This window comes from Thalassophryne amazonica, chromosome 17 (assembly GCF_902500255.1).
Source record: "Thalassophryne amazonica chromosome 17, fThaAma1.1, whole genome shotgun sequence".
In the NCBI taxonomy this organism is placed as follows: domain Eukaryota; kingdom Metazoa; phylum Chordata; class Actinopteri; order Batrachoidiformes; family Batrachoididae; genus Thalassophryne; species Thalassophryne amazonica.
The window spans coordinates 61,015,867-61,036,584 of record NC_047119.1 but is presented as its reverse complement, the minus strand read 5'-3'; the positions used below and the strand labels follow the sequence as shown (position 1 = coordinate 61,036,584).

General features: G+C 42.6%; 1 protein-coding gene across 1 annotated transcript in view; it reads right to left on the bottom strand.

Moving 5' to 3' along the window:
- Positions 1 to 329: 329 nt before the first annotated feature.
- The window catches only part of mctp1b (multiple C2 domains, transmembrane 1b), a 128,032-nt gene continuing 107,643 nt past the window's right edge, over positions 330 to 20,718 (bottom strand). Inside the window, exons 16-22 of the mRNA XM_034193080.1 lie at positions 8,958 to 9,077; positions 8,771 to 8,881; positions 6,189 to 6,242; positions 6,004 to 6,113; positions 3,479 to 3,588; positions 3,294 to 3,391; positions 330 to 606 (exon numbers count right to left, since the gene is read on the bottom strand). Coding sequence (XP_034048971.1) covers positions 535 to 606; positions 3,294 to 3,391; positions 3,479 to 3,588; positions 6,004 to 6,113; positions 6,189 to 6,242; positions 8,771 to 8,881; positions 8,958 to 9,077 — 675 coding nt within the window. The 3' untranslated portion in view covers positions 330 to 534. The remainder of the gene's footprint in view (positions 607 to 3,293; positions 3,392 to 3,478; positions 3,589 to 6,003; positions 6,114 to 6,188; positions 6,243 to 8,770; positions 8,882 to 8,957; positions 9,078 to 20,718) is intronic.

Here is a 20,718-nt window from a genome sequence, read left to right as displayed (position 1 = left end):
CATTTGTGTAAACTGTTGACCCACTGAAAATCTGACAATGTGAATTAAAATTTTAAATAAATGCATCATGTCCACATTATTATTAATCTTCATTTCAAGAAAACATAACTGACTTAATACAGATATTGTTTGATAAAACTGAGTTTTAAGCCAAAGTGTATGTAAACCTAAGGTCTCAATTTTATATATATTTATATATAAATAGCTTTCATGCAGGACTACAACATCATACTTTCATGCTCTCTGGAGTGTATATATATATATATATATATATATATATATATATTTTTTTTTTTAACTTCATTCCTGACTCTTAAAAAAAGTTTTTAAAAATGTAAACTTTATTCTTTAGCTTTCCTTCAGGATTTCTTTATGTAATTAAACAATCTAAAAAAAGGAAGACAACTTTGCATATCTAATAATGTATGCAAATAAAATATAACTACTATAGTTTACACCTTTACAAAGGTAGCTTCAGCGTGTTAGATGGACAAACTCCAGTATGGAAGAATGATGATTTGTGTGAGAGTGCAGCTAACTCGGGTATGTCCTCCTGCGTTTGTTCAGGCTTTGTCCAGGGTCAACCTTCAGATCACGATACTGCATCTTATTTACAAAAACAAAAACACATACACACAGTGTGGCGTGGTCAGTGCACATTAAAAGTATTCACATTTTATCTTTTAAAAATATAAAATTGTGACCGTGTTGAACAATTTAGCTTTTTAAAACAACAAAAACAGTCTCACAGTCAAAATGTAACAGATTCACATGTATTAAGAATCAAAGAGAAAGGCCTTTCACTCCAGTAAGTATTTTCTATCTATAGCCCTTTCACACCAGTGCAAACGCAGAGTTGCGTATTGCGGCGTACCAACTACGCTAAGTTATGCAGCTCTATGCTGCTCAGCGCAGAGTTTTTGCTCCCCAACGCAGCAGTATGCGGAGGGGTACATGAGGCGGACGCAAGAAATTAAACATGTTTAATTTTTTCTGCGTTGAGCACTGGATGCTGTAAGCACACAGTTTTAAGCAAGTCTGTGCTTCTGCATGCAAGTCTGCACTACACAGAGCTACTGCATGCAAAGCTACACAGCTTTACACTGTAGAAACTGAGTCGGTGGCTCTGAACATTGCGTGGTGAACGCTGCTGTGGAGGAGAGATGCAGCTGCGAGTGTGGGACAGTTGCTGTCACGCCTTGGTGCAGGCCAGCCAGGAAGAATTTGTGGGCCTCCTCTGCCAGTGCACGGCAGTCCGTGACTGTGGTGTTGGCCAGCGCTGCGCACACCTGAGGAGGGACTTGGTTCACAAAAAGTCCGGCTGGAGATGTAAATGCTGTTTGCTGCTGACTCAGGTTGTCCTGCCACCCTGATGCTTTTAGACTTGTCAGCTGTCTTTGACACAGTGGACTACGCGATTATTGCTGCGTCATCTTGAGCAGTTGTGTGGGCATTACAGGCTCTGATCTCACCTGGTTTAGTTCTCACCTCATAGAACGGAGCTTTTCTGTGCAGCTGGGCCACTTTTCTTCAGATGTGGCCCCGCTGACCTGTGGAGTCCCTCAAGGCTCCATTCTAGGTGCTTTTTTTTTTCCTTTTGTACATGTTGACTCTCTGTGGTATCTTTCGAAAACACCAAATATCTTTCCATTACTTTACCGATGATGTCCAGATTTACCTGCCACTAAGGTTGTTAGGCAATGACCTAATGCAGCCATTATTGGATTGTTTGAGTGAGGTCAAATCTTGGATCAGTGCTAATCTATTAAATCTTAATGAATCCAAAAAGGAGGTTGTCCTGTTTGAGGGGAGCTCTTCCACAGCCTGCTCTGCTGATCTCCTGGGTCCCAACATTCACTCCTGTGTGAGGAACCTTGGGGTGACTTTTGACAGCCATTTTAAATTTGATAAGCAGATCAATGCTTTTATTAGAACAACTTTATTCCAACTCAGTCTCCCAGCCAAGTCCATGCCATATTTTTCTAGGATTGACCTTGAGAAGGTTATCCATGCCTTTGGCACAAGTAGACTAGATTTTTGCAACTCTCTGTACATTGGCTTGGATCAGACCTCTCTAAACCACCTGCTGTGGTTGTTTCCAGCACACAGCACAGCTGGGTTCACAAAGAAGGTCCCTGGGTCCTCTCTGTCCTGCGCTGTAAAATGCTCCTGGGGCTGTGCCGGAAGTGAGACTCATGTTTAATAATGTTGTCATGGACTGGTAAAACAGTTCCACGTCATAGTTAGATGGTGGCGAGAGCCATTCAGCTGCGAGCCTCTGACATGTGCAATGACGCATTAGTGCGCATGAGACAGTGGTGGGGTGCACCTGCCCGTGGTGTCACAGATAGGATGGGCACAATATTTTACATTATTTATGTTGCCCATGGGAAGGAATGGAAATGTATCTGTACTGTAAAGTCTATTATGGATGTAACAGCCTGCTCAGATCTGCGGTGGTGTGCGCTGTGTGATGCACTGATCTGCAGTGGCACGTGTTTCTTTTGGTTTGATTGTGCACTCTTCACATCCATTGTACATGATGAAGGCATGCCACATACATGTCATTACATATCAACATTTCATTTGCCCTCCCTGGCCGGGGTCCAGTGGAGGCGGACATACGTGGCACAACATGCTGGCAGGCTTTGTCGTGACGATCCATCTCAGAGTTCAATCAACCGCGAACAATATATTTTTGTTAAACTCCTCAAATTAAAGCTAAAAGCATGCACTACAAGAACATCTTCACTCTTCCAATTTATCTCCATTGTGTAAAACACCCCGGGTCACTGTCCAAATACTTGTGGACCTGACTATACTTCACCATTGTCCACTTCTGTCTGTGTTTTGTGGCTGTTTGTGCAACACAGTTCTATTCCAGTATCCTTTAATTTAGCATCAATTATTTACATTGTTGCCTGAGCCATCAAAGTCAATGAAAACATCTTGAAGTTGCTTTTTGTGAAAGTTTTTTTGATGATCTCAAGCTACATGAATGAATGGGTGAATGTGAGGCATCACTGTAAAGTGACTGAAACATCTGCTATAGATGGAAAAGCATGACAGAAATACAATCTATGTCCTAATGAAATACCTGCTGAGAGGAATGCTGGAACAAGGATCTGCACCCTATCGGCTCCTCATGAGAGAGGGTTGACCAGGTGTCTTACAGGGTCACCAAAAATCCAGCAGACCATTTTTTATGTACAAATACTAATTTCTTATTGTGTTTTCCTTTCAGCAACTGCTCAAAAACCAAAAGCAAACAAAACAAAATTAAAGTGACCTACCACTTGAACATCAGATGGCACTCTGGAAAGGAAGTCTAGAAACTCATTGTTGTCAATCATGTATGGATTACGAAGCTTCTTTGTGAACTTATTCACTCCTAAAGGAAGAAGACATCATCAGAGCATGACACATCATGACGTAATCTACCATTGTGTAATTGAGCTTGTCAAACATCTGCACTTACCCCAAACAAGGACGAGGTATCGAAAGGGGATGAGGTAGAGTAGAACTGTGGCCAAGCATAAGGCAGTGATTGCCAAGCAGCTAAGAAAAGGCACCGTCCAGTTAGCAGTGCTGCAGTGGAAATGAAAGCAGACCAAAATTAAAATATTATGATTCACTCAGTGTTGTTGTCAAGACCAAACCCTCAAGGCCCAGGCCAAGGCATTGACCCCCAAGGTCCAGGTAATGTTTTTGATTCTCAACGCTAAGGCCAAGGCATTTACCCCCAAGGTCCAGGTCATGTCTTTGATCCCAAACACTAAGGCCAAGGCATTGACCCCCAAGGTCCAGGTAATGTCTTTGATTCTCAGCGCTAAGGCCAAGGCATTTACCCCCAAGGTCCAGGTCATGTCTTTGATCCCAAACACTAAGGCCAAGGCATTGCCCCCCAGGCCTAAGGCCAAGGCAATGACCCCCAAGGTCCAGGTAATGTCTTTGATTCTCAATGCTAAGGCCAAGGTATTTACCCCCAAGGTCCAGGTCATGTCTTTGATCCCCAAGCCTAAGGCCAAGGCATTGCCCCTCAGGCCTAAGGCCAAGGCATTGACCCCCAAGCCTAAGGCCAAGGCATTAGTAAAGAAAAAAAAAAAAAAAATCACACAGAGATTTACAAAAAAAGAGAGACAACATGGACTTTTATATCAAAATATTTTGAAAGTAGCGACCTGCAGTTATTAACAGCAACAGTAGTATTTTGCATTGTATAGTTTGTTTAAGTATCTACATTTAATTTGAAATGTGGACAAAAATGCCTGGTAATTACCTTCTCATCAGTTTACAAATGCATCGATTTCAATTTTTAATCTGACCAGTTAAGTCAAAATTTGCCTGAAGTGTTTATAACAATCTATGTATACATATGCTGTGTGTCCGGAAAGTATTCACAGCACTTCACTTCTTCCACATTTTATGCCTTATTCCAAAATGGAGTAACCAAAATGGAGCACTGTAATATCTTCTGGTGCAAAACTATACAAAAAATTGCTTTCTAAAATCTTGTTTCCTGTTTCAATTTTCAATACTCTTCAGAGATTTAATGAGTTGCACAAAGCTGCACTTGGTACACTAGAGGAATAATTGCTGCCAGAGCAATTTATATGTCTTGAAAATGCATTGAATTTTCTTGAGATGACCAAGGTGACGCATTAAGGCAACACACCAGCCTTAGCATCAATAACGCATTCATGTGCATTTTGAAGTCATGAGATAAACACAGGTTTTAAATGTGTATTTTTCATTAAAATGTTTGATAGAAATTTCCTGCAAGTTATTCCAAAAAAAAAAAAAAAAAAAAAAGGTGAGCTAAAACATTTGCCACTTTGTAATGTTGCCATTCCTTCTCACAACACTTAAGGGAGTCTTTGCATTGATGATGTCAAGTGATGAAGCATTTCAGGTGTTATTTTGTCACATTCTTCCTGGAAGTACATCTTAAGGTGTTATTGCATTTTTCATTGCAAAATTCTCCACACACTCTATTGGGAACAGGTCAGGAATGCAAATAGGCCAGTGCAGTATTCATCCCCAGCAGCAATGCCGTTGTCATGTGTGCAGAATGTGGTTTTGCATTGTCTTGTTGAAAAATGCATGAACGCCCCTGGAAAACATCCTCTTGAATGCAGCAAATGTTGCTCTAAAATCTCAATGTAGGTTTCTATATTAATGTTGTCTGCAGAAGTGTAATCTTCTTTGGTCTGGATCATATGGAATACTGCCTTGTGTGATCACGACACACATTTCCACTGTGTGATGGTCCAACCCAGATGCCTCAGAGCCCAGACAAGTTGATACTGCTTCTGTACAAAGTTAATAGAAATCTTTTTTGCACAGCCAAGTTTCAAGTGGGGCAGCACAGTGGTTTTGTGGTTTGCACTGTTGCCTTAAAGCCAGAAGGCCCCAAGATCACTTCCCACTTGGTCCTTTGTGTGTGGGTTTCCTCCAGGTGCTCCAACTTACAAAGACATGCAGGTTTGGTGAATTAGTGACTCTAAATTGATCGTATGTGTGAATGTATGTCTGTCTATATGTGGTTCTACGATAGCCTGGTGTCGTGTCTAGGGTGTACCGCACCTCTCTCCCAGTGACTGCTGGGATAGGCTTCAGGGTCCCGTGAACATAACTGGAATAAAGATGTATAGAAAAAGAATTCCATATTGTAGTGCTTGACAAAGGTTTCCCAAAGAAATACCAAGCACATGTGGTTATATCAGCTATTTATGAAAGATGATGATGCTCTTGATCCAGTGCTGTCTGTGGCATTAGAGATCATGGGTGTTCAGCTTAGCCTTACTTGCACTTTATGCACTGAAATTCCTCCATACTCCTTGAATCGTTTAATGATATTATGTAATGTCAAGGGAGAAATACTCAAACGAGGGCTAAGTGAGGATTATTTTTTCATTCCTGAATTTGTGAATGTTTGGGAAAATAAATTTCACATATGAACACGAAATCCTCAGTATTCACTCAGAGTACCTCGAGACTCACTTTTTTATCCTCTCTCCACATGAAGCCACCTCATCCAGAGTCGTCTGAACACTGATGAACACATCCTGGATGGCATAAAGTTTATCCATGAAACCCTTGGGCTCAGAGTCCTGGTCAGAATAAGGAACAGATGAGTGCTTTCTGTGAGGTACAGCATACTATCAACGTGCAAATTATCACGCAACCTTTTCCTCTTTGTCCTCGTCCTCATCTTCACATTCAAACATTGCCTCAATTGACTGCAACAGAAAAACAAGCAACAAGTCTGAAGTGAAGCACTTTGTAAAAGATATGTTGATGAAACATCTCAGGCCTAACTGGATTTCCAGCACAGTTCATTTATGGAAACCCAACATACAAATTAACAGCACGTTTGATGGGTTTCGGTCTGCTGCTGCGGACACAGGAATGATTTGCAATGCAAATTTTTTTTGCCATGGCCTTGCAGATTTGGTAGGACGGACACGTGGCAACTTCTTGCAGGACCTGTCATGACTATCAGTATGTGTGATGGTCAACTTCATGTAGCGGAGCAGCTAAACTAAAATTTTCATAACAATTGTGCATTTTATGATAAAAGCATCAAATTTGGCACACATATTCTAAATTAACTAATGTTTATTTTCAGATATGGGGCCATCCTGGAGCTGACCTCTAATGAGCTACAGGGGTCAAAGAATTACGCAGTGGTCAAAATTTTAACATGCTCCAATCATGTTGAAAACTATGCCACACTATTTGATCATAACAATTCCAAAAAAGTATAGTTTGGACTATCTATGACTGAATTCCATGTAGTTATGAGGTAAAAACAGCAAAAAATGGTGCAAAGGTCAGTTTCAGTTTGTACAGGGGTCAAAACTTAAAGTTGCTCCAATTTTGGTAAAACATGCAAATTACTGGTTGAGTTAATAGCATTTTCAAAAGAAATAGTTTGCACCATCTGTCATGCTTAGTTTTCATGTTATGGGGTAACATATGTCACATGTCATAGAATCCAATGGACATTGACCTTGTTTGACCTTTACTTTGGAGACCAAACATTCAACACAGTCAAAACTATTCCATTTTTTAATCTTTTTATTTCAACCAATATAATCTGCATTACTTTTACCAAAATTAGAGCAACTTTAACGTTTGACCCCTGTACAAACTGAAACTGATCTCTGTCACCATTTTTGCTGTTTTTACCCCATAACTCCTGACTATTCAGTCATAGATAGCCCAAAATATACCTTTTTGGAATTGTTATGATTGAACAAATAATGTGGTGTAGTTTTCAACATGATTGGAGCATTTTAAAATGTTGCCCCCTGTGTAAATTCTTTATTGACCCCTGTAGCTCAGAGGTCAGCTCCAGGATGGCTCCAAATCTGAAAATAAAGATTAGTTAATTTAGAATATGTGTGCCAAATGTGATGCATTTATCCAAGAATGCACAACTGTTCTGCTCTGCCACCCCACTAATGCTTGATTTGGTTGCATTAAAACTGATCAACTGTAAAACACTTAAACAAATGGAGTATGTGCAGTATTAGATAAGAGTCATCAGGAAATCAGAAAATGACATATGACACGTCCCACTACCCACAAATCAGAAATACCAAGTGACAGGGGAACACCCAAGTACACTTTTTTTTTTTTTTTTGCCTGCGATCCAAGTGATGCAAGTCATTAATATTGATTATCTGTAAATTCTGAGTCCCAATTTGGCATTTGTATTTTCCCAGATATGACACTTGCAGAAGGCACACTACAAGTACACTGAAAATCAATCCAATATTTACTGTTGACAACTGAACAGCTGTCCAGTCGGCTAAAACCCAGGCTCTAGCCTGAGCATCAATTTGGCTGTCGGGGGAGTGAAGCCTACTGACTAACATGTGCACAGCAAACCCTGCTGGTCACCATCACAAATGCATTCAAGATAAATAAATAAATAAATTTACCTGGACTTCATGCTGCTTGTTAATGGGTTTTTAAAAATTAATTCAGTTATTTTCACAAAATAAAATAACCAAATAGAATTTAGTGTATACGTCTCATCAATTCCCCTTAGTGTAGCATTATAGTAAAAATTACTTCAAAATCTAATACAACTATGTAAACTACAAAGCGTGAAACAAATTGTGAGTCTAAAGCTGACAAGGAATGTTGACAGCAACTGACACAATGCAACCAGCAATTTAGACTCAAAGCCAGATGTCAAAAATAGACTTGGTTGTATCTGAAGTGAAGCAGAGCATAGTACGTATGCTTTTGAAACGCATTATAATGGTGCTGGTGAGCTAGCAAGCACTGAGTAGCGTGAAGGCCGTCAGCTCACTTGAGGCTATGCTTACAAATGGGCCACAGATGGAATTGGTGTCTTTAAGGGGTGATATTAGTGCTTGTTAAAGTGGACAACAATCGGTTAAAACAGATCGAACCAGATGCCAATCTTTGAGATTGGTATGGGACATCCTTCATTTGTACTTTCGATCCTTATCTTACAACTAACTGGAAACCATACTGATCTCTTCTTGAAACCGTTTATACTTTGGAGGGCTAGATTTTTATAAAATTGCATTATCTAATACAGCTAGCCAATATGATAAATGCTACCATCGTAATTCTCCAACGTTCAGCTCAACATTCCACAAATTACTTGAGTGAGTATAAATTCACAGATCACACCACAATATGTTGGCATTCATTGCAAGTTTCCAAAACATTTGCAAATTTTGAGTATGACAGCAGTATCAGAAAACACTTCAGGATTTCTCACCATGTCTGATGTTTCCCTGCTCAAGGAGAAAAAGTAGTTCCAAAGCAGCACCAGCAACAAAGCCAAAGGCAACATGTAGAGCTCGAAATTCCACACGATGAGCACAAACAGCTGAGAAACAAGAAGTGAATCATGGTTCAGTTGAAGGAGGTCTGTTGAGGTGAATACTTGTGTGTTTGAGTCTTACCACAAAAGAGATGATGCTCCTCTGTGTGGATTCCCATTCAAAGCAGCTGTTAATATACGTGCCATAGCTGATCAGGACCAGAACGCACCTCTTCACACGGCTAAAGTTCTGCTGAAGCAACTGAAAAACACAACATTTAAACTCTCTGAATGTGGTTCCATTTATGGAGTGCATGGTATTTCTATAAGTACCCTCACCCTCAGGTGGGAAGAGGGCACAGAGATCGGTCTGCTATGTGGTGCCATTAGCATGTTTATAAACCCTGCTTGAAAAAAATGTTAGACTGTAGTTCAGTGGGGGGATAAAAAAAATGTTAAATGCAGTATTGGGGCTTGAAGCACAATCCTAGAATTCTGTATTTCTGATTGGAATTTAGTTGAATCTAACTACTGTATCTGCACATCAGAGGCCTCAGGGATGAACATCAGCTCACCCCCTTTTTTTGAAGAAATTTGGTTAAACGCCCACCGAAATGGCCAAGTGGTTAGTGCGCTTTGTTTCGGTGGGGAAGGTTCCTGGTTCAAACCCCACCCCATTTCTTCGTGGCGACTCCGAGTGAAAACAAGGGAGCAGCCGGAGGGACTTACTTTTAAAGTTTGTTAAATGCCCACTTCAAAATAAATTAATTTCATGACCCCAACACATTGTAAAAAGCAAAAATGGAATTCTGCTGTGATGGTTTTTATGTTTTTATGTGAGAAAGCACTTTAACATCAACTGGCAAATTACAAACAAGGACAGGACAAAACAACAATCAGGAAAATTATCTTTCAGTTTCGAGGATGTACACAACTTTCTGACGGACACTCTGGACATCAGATGACAAGGAACATATTTATTGAATGAGAAAAGAACAAAAATGTACAGAAACAGGTGAGTTATTGCGATATTTTTTATTTGTGATGAAATCAGACATTTTACTGAAACGGCCGTTCAGACAAACATAACTGGCCATGTTTGTGCATCGGTCCACCCTTTCTTCAGACAGAATTTTGTGGGAAATGCCCAGGCCCTCCAACAGGCAAATATGGTAGAATAGACACATAATAGATAATTCTCCCTCTGGAGGAAAACTGCCAACTCTAGATTGCTCTCTAAAGCCACACAAATCACACAGGACTGTTCACATCCTGGCCACTCACTGTTTTAACCTTTGCCCTCAGGCAGACGGTACAGGCGTCTGAAGGACTAGTGGATTCAGGAACAGCTTCTTTCCAAAAGCGATTGTGGTATTAAATTAAGCTAAACTTTCTGATTAAGCAGATTATCCTGATGCACAGCACTTTATCTACATTACTGTACACTATTTATTTACCTACTACAGTGAGATTGTGTGTGTGCTGTGTTTTTATGTTTCATGGAATGCGTTTGCAGGAATGATGTGCAAATGGATGCAATGAATGAAGTGTTTATATGTATTCAAGAGGGTGTGTGTTTGCAATGAAATGTGTGTGCTGTGTGTCTTTTTTTATGGAACAAGCGCATTTGCCATGAGTCACCTTTCTAGAGCAGCGCTCTAATTTCATTGTATTTTATTGCAATGACAATAAAAAGCATTCTAGTCTATCTTAAAAGGTACAATAACAACAGTATTGTATGTGTAACTACTGTACACTGAAATACACTCTAACAATAAGAAAATCATTAGCATATTTTCTATAACAGCTATCACTAAGACATGCCACACAACACAAGCACCTAGTGGCATTAAGTTGAAAGAATGAATATTTTATTTTCAGACATTCCACCAAAATGTCTATTCTACTCTTAACCCGGTTATGCCCAGATTTGTTTTTTATTAGTGGAAAAAGTTGCATTAGTGTCTTTGAGATTTTTTATTGTGAGTAGAAAATGACAGTGATACACTTCGGCAACAACAACTGTTGCCAGTGGGGCAAAACGGGTTAAGTGTTAATGTAACACCACCTCACATATATATGTGAGGTGGTGTTATATTAACAAGTTGACTTTGGCAGACTCATAAAGACACCCGGTCTCAAGAGTGACCTGGTCAGAAAGTCACAATGCAACACAACCACACACAATCCTGACAATCTATGGTGCACGGCCTAAGCTGTCAGTTCCATTTGGGGCATGTCCTTCCCATTTTTTGCTATGTACACAACACATAATCAGAGAAGAAACCAGGGTACAGTTACAAAGAGGGTTGTATTCTCTTCATTTGTTGTGGGGGTGTTTTGGGTGTAACATGAAATAAGCCTAACAGACTGTCATCTGTTATCTTCTTTGAGAAATGTAGTGTGTCGAGCTCCTATTTAGAAAGCAAACTGAAGTGAGTGGTTTTCTGATGAGTTTACAGACCTTCACAAATGCGTCAAAGTGTGCCACTGGAGAGCAGCCACCAAAGCTCCCTGAGGTGAAGCTGTGACTACGTTTAAATGCAGCCAATTGTTATATGGCTGGGGGGGCCTGGCTGCCGGTTTGTTTGTCGTTTGGTTTCCTCCCAGGTGGCGTGCATTTGGGACTGAGTGGCTGTGTTGCTGAGGCTGTCAGGACCTCACCCTGATCACCTGCGACTCGTCAGGACTCACAGCTGAGGTGCATCTGGATGGATTGGAGCATGTTGGCATTTAAGACTGGAGTGCACAGTGTGTATTTGCCAGAGACTCGACCTTGTGACCAGACGGGTGAGATCGTCGTCTTGGGAGCCATCTCATCAGCAGCGGACGCTGAGAATGTCCAGGTTTGATGCACGGTCTGTGAAAGAGGAGGGGGTGAGGTCTCACGCTCGTCAGCACACTTCCTGAGGTACGTTGGATTTTGTGACTAACAGTTATACAGTCAGTAAATGTGGTGTCCCTCACACCTTATTGTATTGAGCTGTATGTTAGTCATGTATCAGCTTCCACTGCGGTGGAGTTTTGTGAACGGGATGTTCCATGCCTGCAGGTTGGGAAGCTGATCAGCAATCAAGCCAGGAAGTGTTTGCTGTTTGTACACCTTTAAGTGTTCTGTGTGTAGAGTGTGGACTCACATAATGGTTCCTTCTTTCACAGACTCGGTTGTTGCGGCCACCTGGGGGGTGTCGGCGGGGTCCTTGAGTCCGAAACAGCTTCTGGCTCCGGACCGTTAGCGCTGCTGGGAGCGCACCACGCCAGACCGCACCTTTTTGTTATATTATCTTTTGTTATTATCACTGTTATGTATTAAATTCAGTTAGCCTTTGTACCGTGCTCTGCTTATTTCATACTGGGTCTTTCAAACGCTGGTCGGTTCTCCGAGCTGCGTCCGACACATAACAGTAGTCTCTGGCCAAACATCACGGACCCAGCGGTAGCAGAGACGGTAACGCGCCGGGAAGGCGGCAGCAGACGTTCAGTGGTTATCCGGATCAGTTGCGGGTGCTCTCCGCCCGGAAGGTGCGTGTTTGAGAACCCATTACTGGATACTGATTTGTGCTCTCTTGCAGCCGTGTTCCTGTGTTTGTGCCTTATCCGTGGGTCGTGGTGGAGTGTGACTGGCGACAGCTTCGCGTCACGCTTCGACCGGATAAGAGGTTTAAACGGGAGCTGCAAGAGTGCGTTTGTAATGGGTTCACGCGCACGGCGGAGCTCTGTTAGCACGGGTCGCTGGGCTTCCTGTGCTACAGTCGTAGCCCCGTTTCCCCGGATAAAAGGTAACTACTGCGTCTGTTGTATCAGCTCCGGCGTTATTTAGTTGAGCACATTTTGGTTGTGTGTTGCACTCAGCTGCGCACACAAAAGCAGCTCGTTTGTTTTTTTCTGTCGCCCAAGGGGTTTTTTCGTTTTTAGCACTCTGGTTCCCCCTTGTGGTGACTGAATCACGGTACCGTCAAGCTCTTGAGTAGGAACAGGTGTGTTCCATTTGGTTGAGCTTGACGGTATAACTCACTGATTTGTTTTGTGTTAGTTCATTTTGTGTGGGTGTTTTTTGAGTTGGTTTTTGTGTGGGCTTTTATTTTTTGTTGTCCACTATTTGTCTGGGGGTGTGACCCTGCAGCCTTTGCTACACAAAAAACAAAAAGAACAACGGGGACCCAAACAACAGTGTGTTGGTCTGTTTTTTTTTTTCTTTTGTTTCACCTCCCCAGGGTTAGATGGAACGGTCCCCTGGGGGGTGTTGGGGTGGTATTTGGGTTGTTTTTTCTTTGTTTTTTGTTATGCCCTCTCTTCTCCTCTGACTCCAGCCGGGTGTGCCGTAGTGTCGGCATTGCTGGAGGGGTGCAGTTAGGTTGTGCTGGGCGTTTCCCAGGTGGCCTCTGCACCCGGGAGGGGGGGTTTGGGTTTTTTTTTGTTTTCCCTCCCCCAGTTTCCGCCCTCAGGGTTTGACTGTGGTGTCCTCTGGGGGGGAAAGGGCGTTGGGTCCATCTAGCCGTGGACGGCCGGGGCTGGGTCCATTAGTCATGCGGGGAGGCGTCTCCTGGGGTTGACGAGTGGTCCTCTGGGGGGCGCTGGTGGTCCCCGTGGGTGAAGTTGGATCCCAGAGGGACCTCGGCCGTGGTTATTACTCCTGGAGCTGGCGGGTGGCCCTCTGGGGGGTGTTGGTCCCTGCGTGTCGTTTGGGGGGGAGGAGGGGGGGTCTTTTGGCATTTTTGTTTGTGAGTTTACATGTGGGTTGTTTTTCTTTTCTCCCCTTCCCTGGGGTTTGATGGAACGGTCCCCTGGGGCGGGGGGGTGTTTTGGTTGTTTTGTGTTATGACTAATCACACATGTTTGGTTAAAGGCTGACCGCACAGGTGTAGGAACTCCTGGCCACACCTGTGCTAAGACTGTCAGAACCAAGGGCAAAGATGCAGCCAGTTCAACCAGTCTGTTGGAGGACGAACGCAGACGTGGTTTCCAGCCATGGTCCCTGGAGGGGGGTGTTTCTCCTGGGCCAGGTGTGTGTGGTCGCCGGGAGGCTTCCCGTGAGGGTGGGGTACTGTTATATGGCTGGGGGGGCCTGGCTGCCGGTTTGTTTGTCGTTTGGTTTCCTCCCAGGTGGCGTGCATTTGGGACTGAGTGGCTGTGTTGCTGAGGCTGTCAGGACCTCACCCTGATCACCTGCGACTCGTCAGGACTCACAGCTGAGGTGCATCTGGATGGATTGGAGCATGTTGGCATTTAAGACTGGAGTGCACAGTGTGTATTTGCCAGAGACTCGACCTTGTGACCAGACGGGTGAGATCGTCGTCTTGGGAGCCATCTCATCAGCAGCGGACGCTCAGAATATCCAGGTTTGATGCACGGTCTGTGAAAGAGGAGGGGGTGAGGTCTCACGCTCGTCAGCACACTTCCTGAGGTACGTTGGATTTTGTGACTAACAGTTATACAGTCAGTAAATGTGGTGTCCCTCACACCTTATTGTATTGAGCTGTATGTTAGTCATGTATCAGCTTCCACTGCGGTGGAGTTTTGTGAACGGGATGTTCCATGCCTGCAGGTTGGGAAGCTGATCAGCAATCAAGCCAGGAAGTGTTTGCTGTTTGTACACCTTTAAGTGTTCTGTGTGTAGAGTGTGGACTCACATAATGGTTCCTTCTTTCACAGACTCGGTTGTTGCGGCCACCTGGGGGGTGTCGGCGGGGTCCTTGAGTCCGAAACAGCTTCTGGCTCCAGACCGTTAGCGCTGCTGGGAGCGCACCACGCCAGACCGCACCTTTTTGTTATATTATCTTTTGTTATTATCACTGTTATGTATTAAATTCAGTTAGCCTTTGTACCGTGCTCTGCTTATTTCATACTGGGTCCTTCAAACGCTGGTCGGTTCTCCGTGCTGCGTCCGACACATAACACCAATAACCCTTTCATAACCGGAATATTAGCAATAACCCGGTTGCTCACGGCCATGTAAACACCCGCAAAAACCCGAATATGACCCCTGGGTTACTCCTTTTCTAGCTCGAATATCAGGTAATATAAACACACATCGGGATATGCCCATAGAAAGGAACATTATTTTGTGTTCTGCGCATGTCCTATCCACAAGGAATCTTGGTCTTTTGAGTACGGCAACTACTTGTATGCGGCGCACGCAACCCACCGGACACCACAGAAGCAGAGGTAAACAAGTATGGCAAAATCCAGACGTGGCAGCACAGCACCACACTTTTGGAGCAAGGAGGAAACCGAATACTTCATTAGTATCGTGAAAGACATGAATATAATGTCTTTTATTGACGGTAGAAAGAGGGAGAAGAAACGGAAATGACGCATATTTGCGTCATGACGTTCCCCGTGCGTCTGGACGCTGTCCATGCGTCGCTGTTTAGATGGGGATATTCCAAATGATACCATTGACCATGTATACAGGAGTAACTCTGTCTGCTTAAGCATGTAATTGGGTTATTCCTAATGATTCAGAAACCGGATTATTGACCTTAACCCGAATATTAACGGTATGTAAATGTAGTCAGTGAAGCAGTAAGGTCAACTTTTTTCCCAGTAGTGTTTACTTTTATTTCCTTTACTTTTGTCATTAATTCAGTTTCATGGTGTGCATGTGCACCTTTGTATGATGTATCTGATTATTGCGCAGGAAGAGGCAGCGGACTTTGTGATGCATTGTTGGTGGTCAATGGTGCATTCACATTGTTACTCCTCATGGTAGCATTTCACCAGCACTGTGCCAGACTGCACCTCATTTTAAGGGTGTACAGATGCAGAATATGGGTACAGAGCATAAATATGACAACTGTGTCAACTGGAAGTAAAAAAATGACACTTGTGCCTCTCACTGCTTTATGCCACGTGGAACATGAAAAGCAGCATTAAAATATATTTCAAACATACACATTTTTAGGTTAGTCTTATTCCAAAATGGATGAAATTCAATTTTTTTCCTCAAAATTCTACACACAACACCACATAATAACAACGTGAAAAAGGTTTCTTGAGATTTTTGCAAATTTATTAAAAATAAAAAAAACTAAGAAATTACATGTACATAAGCATTCACAGTCTTTGCCATGAAGCTCAAAATTGAGCTCAGGTACCTCCTGTTTATTCCACTGATCATTCTTGAGATGTTTCTACATCTTAATTGGAGTCCATCTGGGGTAAATTCAGTTGATTGGACACGATTTGGAAAGACACACACCTGTCTACAAATAAGGTCCCACAGTTGACAGTGCATCAGAGCACAAACCAAGCATGAAGTCAAAGGAATTGTATGTAGACCTCTGAGACAAGATTGTTTTGAGGCACAAATCTGAGGAAGGGCACAAAAACATTTCTGCTGCTTTGAAGATCCCAATGAGCACAGTGTCCTCCATAATCCATAAATAGAAGAAGTTCAGATCCACCAAGACTCTTCCTAGAGCTGGTCGCCCATCTAAATGTGATCGGGGAGAAGGACCTTCGTCTGAGGTGACCAAGAACCCGATGATCACTCTGTCAGAGCCCCAGCATTCCTCTGTGGAGAGAGGAGAACCTTCCAGAAGGACAACCATCTCTGCAGCAATCAACCAATCAGGCCTATATGGCAAAGTGGCCAGACAGAAGCCACTCCTTAGCAGTGGTGGGCACAGTTCCGCTAATCTGCTAACCGCTAATTAGCAAAGCTAACTTTTTTGTTAGTGGATTAGTTTTTTAGCTAATTTTGAAAACCACCAACGGACCACTTAGCTTCTGCTACATTTAGTTCCGCTAACGTACAGTCCGCTAACCAAAGGAATTATCTGTAGACCTCTGAGACAAGACTGTTTTGAGGCACACATCTGAGGAAGGGCACAAAAACATTTCTGCTGCTTTGAAGGTCCCAATGAGCACAGTGTCCTCCATCATCCATAAATGGAAGAAGTTCAGATCCACCAGGACTCTTCCTAAACTGAGTGATCGGGGGAGAAGGGCCTAAGTCAGGGAGGTGACCAGCAACCCGATGGTGACTCTGTCAGAGCTCGAACATTCCTCTGTGGAGAGAGGAGAACCCTCCAGAAGGACAACCACCTCTGCAGCAATCCACCAATCAGATCCCATAAAAACATCAGTTTATCATCCTTGACATCAGAAAAAAGTGGTGACGGTGGGCAGATTTTTATTTTGTTTTATTGATATTTCTTAGAAACAGGTACATGTAACATCATTTCGAACTTGAAAAACAACACATACAGCACCTGCATACCAAGTGAGGAACTGAAAATATCAGATATTTTTAAAATAAATCTTGTACTGTGCACTAGTAGCATGATACACATGCATACTGTGTTCTAAGCGACACGGAGCAACTGACTGTGTGGTTGTCAATGACCGTCTTTGGTCAATGCATGCTCGCCAACTAGCGGATGTGCCGGTTCTTGCACCAGCTGTAAAGTAGTCAATGAAATTCGCCAAAATAATTTTAAAAAATGATGCAGGCTGATTTCAGCATGCAGGCAAGGATGATAATGTTAACTAATGTTTTTTGTTTTGTTTTTATGGGGCCTTAGGCCTGTATGGTAGAGTGGCCAGACTGAAGTCACTCCTCAGTAAAAGGCACATGGCGGCCTGCCAGGGGTTTGCCAAAAGACATCTGAAGGACTCTCAGACCATCAGAAACAAAATTCTCTGATCTGATGAGACAAAGATTGAACTCTTTGGCGTGAATGCCAGGCGCCATGTTTGGAGGAAACCAGGCACCATCCCTACAGTGAAGCCTGGTGGTGGCAGCATCATGCTGTGGGGATGTTTTTCAGCAACAGGAACTGGGAGACTAGTCAGGATTGAGGGAAAGATAAATGCAGCAATGTACAGAGACATCCTGGATGAAAACCTGCTCCAGAGCGCTCTTGACCTCAGACTGGGGCGACGGTTGAATGTGATGAACTCATCCTATCTGCTCAGTGAAATCACCAGGTGGAGTTGGTGGTTTCAAAGAAAACCTGGACTCTCTTGGCCCTGTTTGGAATCAGTTTGACACCTAGAGCCTACAGAAATAGTATTTTAAACACCACAGCATGCTCGCGTTCAAAGCAAATCATGACAATGAGCTCACAGTGCAGATTGTAACCTTTAAGTGTTATGGATGCGAGCGGGGACTTACTGTTGTGCTTTCTGGGGCAGCGGTATGGTTTCCCTTTCAGTCTTGACGATTACTTCCCCACACTTTCACCTTCTGTGCACATGTTGCAACCTCATGCAGCTCCGCTTCCTGACACAGACTGTCAGTGCGCTACACCTCACCACGCTGACTTCAGGAGCTCTTATAATGTGAAACTCTGTTTGTTCCATGCTTGAACCTCACTGATCCACGTCTTCTCGCACCGTCCTATGAATAGCTTCTCACAAGCTTTCTTCCAGAGTTACTCTCACTTCTGTGTTCAACTATGTAGAGCCTCTCCAACCGTGTTTTTGCCCCACACTTGAGTTGGAGTTTTTGTGAGACCAGTAGCTGTGCCTCCTGTCTGTTATTTACAGTGTTGCCACAGTTACTTTGAAAAAGTAATCCAATTACTGATTACTCCTTGAAAAAGTAACTTAGTTACTTTACTGATTACGCAATTGTAAAAGTAACTAAGTTAGATTACTAGTTACTTTTTAGTTACTTTCCCCAGCTGCCAACAACAACCCTCTGCCACCTCAACATGATAATGATAACCTTTTTTCCCAAAACTCACTTTATAGTCACCCTTTCTTGGCTTCAATGAAAATAAATACTTGTTTTATAAAAAGTAAAATAAAGACCTCTTTCTTGGCCTCATATTTAACTGTTGGCAGCACTGTAACAGTAAAACTTACAATTTCTAACCTACATTGTTTATAAATGTAACTATTAAATTCTTTCTAACATTTTTCTAACATTTAAATTCTCTCTAAACATTTTAATTGTCGAAATTATTATTAAGTAGTATTAGTGGTTAATAAAAAAGGCTTCAAAACTGGACCTTTAATCTAGGGGTGTTGTGGGGGGGGGCACATCCTTGCCCCACATCTCCATTCCATCTGGATTTGCCCCTGCTTTGGCGTTTGAGCACAAAGAATGGATAACATTTATTTATGCAGAAAACATGACCAGATTTACAGGTAAGAAAGTTTTATTGTGTTTTCACATCATGTGGTCCTCAGAAAGCGAGTTTAGGTGCATTTGAGTGGAAAATAGTGTTACTTGTTGACACATCGCAGAGGATCAGCTGTTTTTAATGAGCAGATACGGAGCGGCTCAGCTCAGAATTCTAAATAAAGGAGGAAAAAAAAGCATAAAAATGTCTTTGTAAAGCTCAGTGCAGGTGTGCTGTTGTCACCACGCTTTAAGAGGTGAGGAGGAGTCGTAGCTGCTACAAAAAAAAAAATGCAGATTAAAAGCTCACAGCTCGCTTAAAGTGGGCGGCTCAGTCGAACCCGACCCCCTGCCCACGGACCAAGTTTAATGCTGCTATCGACCCACAATGCAAAAATAATAGTAACGCACAGTGACATGGGGAAGTAACTTTAATCTGATTACCGATTTGGAAAGATTAACACGTAAGATTACTTATTACTAAAAAAAGTGGTTAGATTAGAGTAACGCGTTACTGGCATCACTGGTTATTTATCATTCTTGGTCCCTGAACTGCCTTTGTGTGCTGTACCACACTTCCACTTTTGTCTCGATTGTGTTGATGTGGTTTTTGGTTCTACCCTGTAGTGTCCTCTACTGCCCCACCAAAGATGTTGCATTTTCAGGTTTCTTTTCAGAGGTGGTTTTTGGGTCCACCCTGCAATGCCCTCGGTTGCCCAAATTGAATACTGTTTTTGTCAGGAGTGATTTTTTTTTTTTTTTGTCTTTTTTACACTGATCTCTGTTGCTTTTCAAGAAGCTTGCGTTTGTCAAGAGGAGAATTTTTGTTTGAATTTGCAGTGCCCTCGGTTGCTCCACATTATCCTCCTCTGTTCTGTTCAAGTAAACGGTTTTATTCTCAAGAGCAGAGTCTGATCACTGCAAAAGGGTTCTCTTATCTGGTCCATTATCAGCCATTACATCTGAATTGCGTAAACAAAGTTAGGAATTATAGCACTTACTGCGTTTGTTCCCCTCGTTTCACAGACAGGTGTGTTGTTCAGTCGCCAGTTCAGTGATAAAGTCAGCTGAGCTGAGTTTAAGTGCTACACATATCACCCAGAGTTCAGTTAAATCAATATTAAGAAGTAGAAACAGCATGTGTGGACGTGCATGACGGAGACACCCACTGTAACTGAAGGAATGTAAGTGGCGATACTGTGAAAACAACTGTTATCTGTTGCTTTGTCACTCACAGGTTGATGGCCGTGAGACAGAGAAAGAAGCTATTGTTAAAAAGACAAACGAAAACTATGAAAGCTATAAAGATTGTGGATTACCAGAGCAAGAGATGTGAAATGTGCATGAGTGTACAATACATGAGGATTATGCAGCTTCCAGGGTTTCCCCTACCATTGTACAGGCCTGGCACCCTTCACTTCTGGTCCACCTAAAATTTTCAAAAAATTACACTTTCAAACTAGAACAGAAAAAAAAAGACAGGAGCCCACAGAGTTGCTGCGGTCACAAGAGAAGTAATTCAACATCAAACCGACGGGAACCACACTTTAAGAGTCCAAATGAAGACTCTTTTCTTGAAACTCATACGGTCACTGCTGGGTGCTAACATTAGCAAACAGGGCTTTGATAATCCCAGGAGAAATACAGTCTGATCTGTAGCCTGTCGCTACACTGCAAACACGAGCTCAGATAAAGTCTCAAAACGAGCCATTTCAGGCCCAAATTTTTAAATTTTGCTTAAAGCAGAATTGTTTCCACAAGCACAGAAACAGAAATGATGGAGTTTGAGGATATTCAAAGTGAACAGCTGAGCTTAAAACATGATTGC